The following is a 9,781-nucleotide window of genomic DNA, read 5'->3' as shown; positions in this document are numbered from 1 at the left end:
ACTTGTGGCGAATTGAAATTTCAACTTGTTGAAAATTAAGAAAAGTATATATATATGGTAATATTTTATTAGCTTGATTTTAATCAAAACTAGCACACTGTATTTTAGCATAACGGGAGTACATCGAAGCCTCCATATAAAGTCCATACTCCCGTACTGTCGCACGCACACGACACTGCTGATCAGTGTTTACCCGGACAGAAATAGATACAATGTCTTTCCTTGCCTGGCTGACATGGCTCGTCGTCTCCATTCTCTCCATCTACCTCCTGGACCTTCTCGCCCACGCACGCCGCCGCCTCCCTCCAGGTCCCCGCCCTTTGCCACTCATCGGCAGCCTCCACCTCCTCGGCGACCAGCCACACCGCTCCCTCACCCACCTCGCCAAGATCCATGGCCCGCTCATGTCCCTTCGCCTGGGCTCGGTCACCACGGTGGTCGTCTCCTCTCCGGATATCGCCCGCGAGTTCATGCAGAAGCACGACGCCGTCTTCGCCGCCCGGTATGTAAACGACGCTGCCGGCCACCATGCCAAGAACTCTGTCCCGTGGCTTCCCAACGCGCCGCGGTGGCGCTCACTCCGTAAGATCATGGCCACGGAGCTCTTCGCGCCGCACCGGCTGGACGCGCTCCAGGGCCTCCGGAGCGACAAGGTGCGGGAGCTCGCGGAGCACGTCGCCCGGCTAGCGCGCGACGGCGTGGCGGTGGACATCGGCCGTGTGGCGTTCACGACGAGCCTGAACCTCCTCTCGCGCACCATCTTCTCGAAAGACCTGACGAGCCTCGACGACCATGGCGGGTCCAAGGACTTCCAGGTGCTGGTGGCCGAGATCATGGAGCACCTGGGGTTGCCGAACGTGTCGGACTTCTGGCCGGCGCTCGCGTGGGCGGACCTGCAGGGCCAGCGCCGGCTGATGGCGCGGCTGTTCGCGCGGCTGCACGTGGTGTTCGACGCGGAGGTGGACGGTAGACTGCGGGAGCGCGAGGACGGCGATCCTAGGAAGGAGAGCGACGACTTCCTCGACGTGCTGCTCGATGTCGCCGGGCGCGACGGCGACAAGGCTGGCCTCGACCGCGACACTTTGAGGTCGCTGTTCACGGTAACGTAACAGCAAATGCTCTTCTCTCGACTATTCAGTTCGTTATGCTCCATAGATCTCTAAATCTTAAAACAGGGTAAACCCCTAAAGTGGTATTATGGTTTCATTTAATCTTAGTCATCCTACCCCTTAATTCCGAAAATGTATCGTTTAAACTCAGCTATTTTTGTGTTTCTCTTAAGAAGATACCTCTTGGGAGGTTTATACTGTTTTTAGATTTAAAAAAATGAATCACAAACCTTTAATCAAGGCTTATGCTTTTTTTCGATAAAGGGAATATATTAATATCGAGAGATACCAATTACACCCGGCCTCTGCAACAACGCACCACCCTAATGGCACTACGGATGCACACAGCCAAAAAAAGGAAAAAAAAACTAAGAAACAAAAGTCCCGCTACAGTATCACCGACCTAACAACAGCAATACATCCACCACCATGACAACACCAGCACCCTGTCATCTTGGAGGCGTCGTTTTTTTGAAGAGTCTGCAATTCAAGGCTTATGCTTGATTAAATAGTATTCCCTCCGTCTAAAAGAATATGTATTTTACTTTTATCTAGATACAATTTTACATTTTAGTAAATAAATAAGACAGAGCTGGTAAAACCTCCGTCATAAAAATATGTTAGAACTTTATGTAAATTAGATATATCTAGAAATTTTTAGTGTATAGATATATCTGAATTTAAATAATCTCGAACATCATTTTACAAATGGTGGAGCAACAGTTTTGTTGCCACTAGTGTGGAGGAGTAAGAACGTACTATGTGTGGACTAAAATAGACAGCACATGATCGGGGCCATCTTGGTTTGCTTTAAACAACCATTATCTCTGTCATGAGTGTCTGGCACTTCGTTGACAAATCAAGATGACAGGGAGAATATATACATACCCTTTTCAATATACCAGCACCACATTATCACACATGCAGAGAAGACGACCCAACACCAGCACCACTCAACCATGCCCATACTAGCCGACGACCCAACGCCACACAAATTGGATACCTGAAGCGCGTACGACTAACTTTAGAGCCACCTCATCACCCATACGCTGCAAGCTCAACAGCCCTCAAAATTGCCAAACTCTTTGAGCCGCCACCCAAACTTTCTGCCGTTGCGGACCAACGCCGGACCGACAGGCACTATGATGTGGGCGACATGGTATACTTACGTATCCAACCATACAGACAGAATGCTTTTGGTCTCCGGGGATCGCTGAAACTTCGTTCCAAATACTATGGGCCGTTCAAGATCGAGGAGCGTGTGGGTGAAGTGGCATACAGATTACATCTCCCAGACACAGCCACCATCCATCATGTGTTCCACATCAGCCAGCTCAAGGCACACGTGGGTAAGCATGCTATTCCCCTACCTCACGTGCCACTTGTGACCGAAGATGGCAAGACCTACGCATTTTATGAAGACCACCTTCTAGGGCAACAAAACCAACATATCACCCTCGTCCCTGAGTTGCAACGCCGCACGATCCAACCAACCATATCCCAAGATGCAAAGGCAACCACCCTAACATTAAGTCAGATTGCCCCTCTAGGATGTGTCGACCGAGCTGACAATCATGTCGCACTAGTGACTCAAAATTGTCACCCAAGACATGAGAGCCGCCAATGTGCTTCATAGAGTTACAAATGCATCACTTTTCGAGAGCGTCACCTCGGTGCACAAAAACCCTCTAGCCACTGCTTCCACCAACCCTGACACAAGAGGCGTGCTACCAAACATCCATAATATGACTCTTCAAGACAATGCCCCAAGAGGGAAGCAACGAATTGAAGACGCCATCGTTCCCTACTTTGGACAATCGCAGTTTGGGTTCTCACTTAGAGAGTGCAAGCCAATCATGTCGAGAGAGGAAGATGAGCTCTCCATCGAAGCCTCTAACAAGGAAACGACACCGGAAAGATGTTGTCAACATCGGTAGTGTTAGAGATATATTAGGTAGTATTAGATGTCACGGGATTTGTATAGGATTTGTCATTCATCTCCTGCTTTATCTCTAGGAGACCTTCTTAGCCTCCAAGTCTTGTACCCTATATATACTCGTCCATAAGGCGCAATACAACATCCATCACATTACGTCAAACCTCTCTCTATCGTTCTACAGGTACGAACCCAAACTTAGTGGTAGGTTTTCGCGCCGGGCTCCCTCGTCTCCCACAAAAGAAGCTTGTAGATCCACAGCTAACAGCATCCAGACCATAGAGTTGTGCATGTCGCACCGCACGCCGTTGCAGCATCCAGTGCAGAAAAACGGCTCACTATGATCCAGATCGGGGCCTCTTCCGTGGCAGCTCCGTATCCTCTATCTCGTATCCTGAACCGAGCATGGCCGGCCGGAGTATCGCTGATCGACGACCGCGACTGCAGCAACAAGCATCGCCGCTCCCCATTTGATCTAGCGTATGGTAGCGTGTATGACTGACAGTCTCTCTGCTATAGATTTTACATGACATTGTGGAGGGTCTAATTCTCAAACTTGAAATTTCCGTAACTTTTAAACCAATAATCCAAATTGTGAATCATTATATTTGGGTTCCTTTTTTTGCAGGTCGAATATTTGGGTTCCTAGTAAAGAGAGCTCTGAAACAAGACGAATATTGAATATATTTTAACAATATTTGAAAATAAAATTTTAAAACTTGGTGAAACTTTGAAAAAGTTTATGAAACCTGGTGAAATTAGTTTTTGCAAACAATTTGTTTCAAACTTGGTTCACTGGAGTTAGAAAGTAACTGACAATTTCTGTAGTGTTCAAACCATAAAATATATTTCAGGTTCAAATCTTATAGGAAACACATAGTGGTTGCATTGAAAGTTTAAAACCATAGCGACCATAACTCGGAGATATACTATTTTGTACCTAGTTCTAAAGAGATTTATTATTTCACCATAATATTTTAATGTGTTCCACCATATTTCAAACTTGTTTATGCATTCGATAAATTTATTAGGTAGCAAAAGGGTTTAAATTTTGAATCTACTTTACTGTTGTTTAATTGAGTTTTATTATGTGTCAAAATTCATCATGGTATTTATTGCGTTCTGGAATTCAGATTTTGAATTATATCGAAACAAAACTTATTTTTGGCTTGTTTAAAAGATGAGATTTGCTAGCTCTCAGCTAGCTGAGAACGAACTTTTTGCCTAGTCAAGTCTTACACCATTTGATTTGCATCATGATTCGTTTTAGTCATGAGTTGTAATTAAAATTTAACGATATCATCTGACTGAGAACTAAACTGAGAACGAAGTTAGTTCTCAGTCGACTGAGAAATAGTCACACCCTTAAAAGATATGTCGAAAGCATGTTCAAACGGATTGTTAATCTGGTATTTATTTTAGCATATACATCTATTTCAAATCTAAAATTGAAATTTAACTCGGTGCACTAATGGCTAGTTGTGTGGCAGGCATAGTAACATATATGCATGCAAAATGGCAGAAATATACTTCCATTTGTCAGAGCACGATAGGACATATTCCATGCATATCCAAATCTCAAAGTAATGACCATAACAATCAACAATGCGTGCATGGACGGTATATAGAGGACACACTAGAATATGATAATGCATATCCATATCAGAAACAAAGGTCAAACTAATATTTTTATTATATCGAGATAGTATAATTTCTACCAGCGTGTCCATACCAGAAACAAAAGTCAAACTTGTATATATGCAAGAATGAGTAGATACTAGTATATCTTCTATTTATGGACGGTACGACTAGATACTTTTATCCAAATATAAGTATAATCTTATTATAGCTTAGCAAAACATGTTCTATGCATCCGATGAGTGCTTGTGTGGCTATTGATTATTTCACGCACATCTTACGTTTTGTTGCAGGATTTGTTTGTCGCGGGCAGTGACACAAGCTCAAGCACGGTCGAATGGGCAATGGCGGAGCTTCTTCGAGATCCATCATCAATGGCCAAAGCTCGCGAGGAGCTCGCCCGAGTCGTCGGCTCAACAAGGAGCATCGAAGAATCTGACATTGAGATGTTGCCCTACCTCCAAGCCGTAGTGAAGGAGACATTTCGGTTACATCCTCCAGCTCCATTGTTGTTACCGCGGCAAGCCCAGGAAACCATACAAATCACAGGTTTCAAGGTGCCACAAGGCTCTCGTGTCCTAGTGAATGTGTGGGCGATGGGTCGTGACGAAGTCACATGGCCTGAACCGGACAAGTTCATGCCCCGGAGGTTTCTAGGGAGGACAGTGGACTACAAAGGCAGGGATTTCGAGCTCATTCCGTTTGGTGCGGGGCGCCGAGTGTGCCCTGGGATGTCGTTGGCGACCAGGATGGTGCACTTGGTGCTCGCGACGTTGTTGAATCGGTTCGAGTGGAGACTCCCGGTGGAAGTTGAGGGGACATGGATTGAAATGGGTGAGAAGTTTGGGTTGACGCTCACCAAAGCCGCGCCTCTCTGTGCTATAGCTGCAGCAATTTGAGCAAAAAAAAGTATTTATAATGTCTTCATCTTAGTTTTTCGTTTAATCCAATACATTCAGACTTTGGAATAATGGTTTGTATTTCTCATCTCCAAAATGTATGACACATGGAGTTTTATATATTTTCTGAACATATCCACCAACCTATTAATAATCACCAACAACAATATAAAGAGGGTCAAAAGTAATAAGAAATACATATATTGGTACTTTTACCTCCTTGTGGCGACTACATGCACCGAAGCGGGTAGAAAATATGCTATTGTCCTCGATCCTCCATCACTTGAGTCGGGCAAAGCTTGTTGTATTAGAACCCCAAAGTACCAACACATCAGAGTAACAACCATCGCCAATGATGATAATCAAAGATCAGAAAAGTCACACATGAAACCACACAAAAAAACACGAAAAGTAACCAAATCCCAGCAGCTCCGCCGGACAGACAACTCCTCGCGTCGTCCACCAACGCTAGGCGCACCACCGGAGTAAGGATGGGGAGGTGAGGACCTTCTTATTACTTCAAGACGTTGCCACCGCCTCATCAACTCGAAGAAGACTTGAAAAAACTATAACAAGAAACGGGAGCCCTCCTACCGTAGAGATGCAGGGGTCTGACACACCTTCAAGGCATGAAAGGCCATCAAGAGGCAGGTCGGACTAGAGGCGGTGTCGGTGAAGGGGATAGAAACCCTAGCCGCACGGTTATTGTGTTACTATACCCCGCTCTCCTCTTGTGCCGGTTCATGGAATTGGATATGGATGATGTTTCAGCCGTAAAGACCAGGTGACTTGACAAAAAATGAAGCTCTATGTTAAGTAAGTAAATACCAATTTATTCTTATAGTAAATAAATCTCTTGTCGACGTGGAAAAAGCATGGTGTACAAATCACAATCACTATTGTTTGAGCTCATTAAAATACTTACAGTTACAATAATACAACTACCTGGCTTTGCCATAAAGACAACTAATTTCGCTAATCAGGCTCAAAATTGGGGAACTCACACTAGCCCAAACATAGACACTAGGGACACAAGACAAAGACTTCATCGGCAACGTACAACGGCTTTGTCACCTTGAGTTTGTCGCGGATGTAAAAGGCTCATCATCAACTGTTATACACTTGTTTTTGATGTGACCTCACAATAGAGCTAGGAGACTCCAATGCAACATCATCGATAACGGATAAATCTAGATAATGATGTGCCTTATTTGTCTTGATGACCATTTTTGTTTGTTTTTTAACTGATTGCAATAAGCATTTTTTATTCAAAATGCACAATTCAGTTACAGATCAGTTACATATATTCACAACTCAAGAGCTTAATCGGAAGCATCAATTTCATTGATAACAAGGGCCAATGTCGTGTTTACACATTTCTATCATAGTGTGACCAATACACAATGTCCTGTCAAAAGCAATAATACCTCACAACTTAGTAGATATTCCTATCTTTCAAAGGCTATACCTCGTTACCTTGGGGGACAAAGGGTGGAAAGAATTAACAATGTCTTGACAAGACTATCGAAAATCCCATTATACATATATGTGGGTGTCCCAGTCTTATCCTAGACGTCCATTTATGCCTTGAGATTTGTGCAACCACCTCTGTACATTGCAAAGAACCGCTCAGGTATATTTTGTTCAGTACAAAAAAACACCTCCAATATTGACAACAAGATCTCTGCTACTCCATCCTTATTTTCAGAAACACCATGCATCAAGCATGAACAAATTTGCGCATCTCACACGAGCACCATGCATCAATTAGTACATAATCTTTTATCTCTAAATAGGAGACCCCCACTACCTCATTTTCCTGAAATCTGGTGAAGCCACGTCACCCCAAATTCCCTCTCCCCGTCACAACACGTTACCCTTCCGCTTAGGATTGACGTGGGCTGGAAGAGATTCTTAGTGGACTGAAAGAGATGGTTCGGATAGAATGGGCTAAAGAAAATGGTTTAGACCGACATGGGTTGTGCTATGATGGGCCGCTAAGGACCGTCGTGGGCCGGGGCATTGGCCGTTCATCCCTCGTTAGACCTTCTCCGCGTTCGCCCTAAGAAAAAGAGAAATGGACTCTTCAGTTCATCTTCCTCAGCCATCTCATCTTCATTGCTCCTCCCACGACTGTGCGGCGCATAAATCCAAGCATTCAATCTAATAAATCTGATCATTGAAAGAGTGAAAACTGCTCTATGGAGTTCATCCGCCGCCGCTGCTTTCTCCAGCTTAAAAAGCACGGCATAGTGCCATCCTCCTCCACACCCATCACGGCAACCTGGTCGCGCTGCCACCACGCCCAGCGGCCTGGACGGTGGTTACTGCCCACTTTCCATCCTAATTCCTCCTTCCTTTTCTACAATTCCTAGATCCCTTATTATACCTTACCAATCTGGCAGGTTCATCTTCGGCTCGAGATTTTGTCTACTCCAACCTCACGCCTTCGGGATTTCCGCTCAAAGTTATACACCTGCACCGTTTGATCTGCTGCTACCTCGGGATCTCTGCTTTTCTTGGGATTTATTTCAGATTCGTTGGGATTTCTTGCATCCTCAGTTTGGTCACTCGATGTTAATGGACCTCGATTGACTTACGATCTGCTGTTCATCATCCACACAACACACCACCTTCTTCCATAGATACGCATACTGTAATATCCTCCTCTTAATTTTAATTTACATTGGCTGAGCGCCTGAGCGCATGCACCTTCTAATTTCCTAATCATACTGTACAAATTTATTGGTTACCCTCCGTCAAATTCATGTGTTCAAAGATATTAACTGCGGAGCACACCAATAGTACCTGCTTCTTTTCAATTTGCCTGTGTCCCTTTGCAAAGATTTTATCTTGCTTTTTCTGAAAAATAACAAATTAAAACATTCAATCTTTCAGGGACTATGTTTGAACCCTTAAACCTTGGGGGACCACATCATTCATTCAAACATTGTGGTTCTTTATTTTGGTATGAAGAATGTCTACAAAGAGAGAAATACTTCTGATCCAAGTTTTAGTGTGCTTCCGTATCATGCCAGCATCGGCGAGGTAAACTGGGTCTGCAAAAAGCACATTGATTTCCTCCCTTGAGTCCAAAAACAAACCCTCTATGACCATGTAAGTTTTTCGTTCTGTTCCTCTAACCGTTTTGTGCGGTTAAAACAACTTTTCCCATACTGGATTGCATCTGAACAGATTGATTTTTAGTGTTTGCACAATGTGCTTTGGAGATTATGAACGCAAGAAGTAATATGCTAAGACATTATTTTTGATTAATTTTTTTGGAAGTGTATGCCAGCATTCTGAGCAGGTGTGCATATCTATAATTCATTCACGATAATGCTCCTTAGTCACTCGTGTTGATGCCCATGACTGTGAATGAAGAGATTCAGTTCCACAGGTTAATGGGATAATAGGTTCGATGTAAGTATGGTCCTGCAACACTATGACCCTTCGTACACATCCTGATAGTTTTGCTTTGCTTCTTACCGTCAGTGGATGTTTCATGCAAGAGCAAGTCTATGGCATTTTTTATGATCGTTTCTACTTGCATAAATATAGAATCATTGTACATATCTCTGTTAGAACTGCTAGAACTGCTGTGGACATTTTTTCTCCATTGTCTTGCCTGAGAAATGTAGAATCACACTCATGTATTTTACTGTATATGTTCTGCTATTTACTTCCTTGATTGCAGAATCAGAGGTGTTGATTTTGAGTGATTAACCAGCTGGCCCATCTGTAACTGGTTTTGTTTTGGCCATCTTTTCAACTATTTTCACTCTAATATTTCTATTGACAATTTTCTAATTTCAGTTTTGTTATTAGATTACACACTAATGGACTCGGTACGTACTTTGGGTACTTTGCAGTTAGATTACAGTTAATTACTTTTACATGAACGACTCTTCTTTGTGTTTTTGTGTAGGAAGTACCGATAGACTTTTTTTACATTAGATTGGGACCCAGCAGGTTTCATGCTCAAACTATCACATTCTTTTATCAATGTTAGCATTTCAGTGATTGTAAATGGATGTATCGGTTACAAAAAAAAATAGTGATCTCGGGCACGTTCTGAAATCAAATCATTTTTGTAATGTTCGCATTTTATTGATTGTAAATGAATGTATTGGTTACAAAATATTTTAATGTCCTCATTACATCTGAAATCCCTAAATGTGTTCATTGATATACACAAG

At 43.3% G+C, this 9,781-nt stretch overlaps 1 protein-coding gene across 1 annotated transcript; it reads left to right on the top strand.

Moving 5' to 3' along the window:
- Window positions 1-212: 212 nt before the first annotated feature.
- Window positions 213-5,675, top strand: LOC124667938 (geraniol 8-hydroxylase-like). The gene is made up of 2 exons (XM_047205161.1): window positions 213-1,100; window positions 4,977-5,675. The coding sequence occupies exons 1-2, from the start codon at window positions 213-215 to the stop codon at window positions 5,580-5,582; spliced, it is 1,494 nt and encodes a 497-aa protein (XP_047061117.1). The 3' UTR covers window positions 5,583-5,675.
- Window positions 5,676-9,781: the final 4,106 nt, after the last annotated feature.

Source organism: Lolium rigidum, chromosome 6, assembly GCF_022539505.1.
Source record: "Lolium rigidum isolate FL_2022 chromosome 6, APGP_CSIRO_Lrig_0.1, whole genome shotgun sequence".
NCBI lineage: Eukaryota > Viridiplantae > Streptophyta > Magnoliopsida > Poales > Poaceae > Lolium > Lolium rigidum.
The sequence above is the reverse complement of the archived record's forward strand: the minus strand, read 5'-3'. Positions and strand labels throughout refer to the sequence as shown.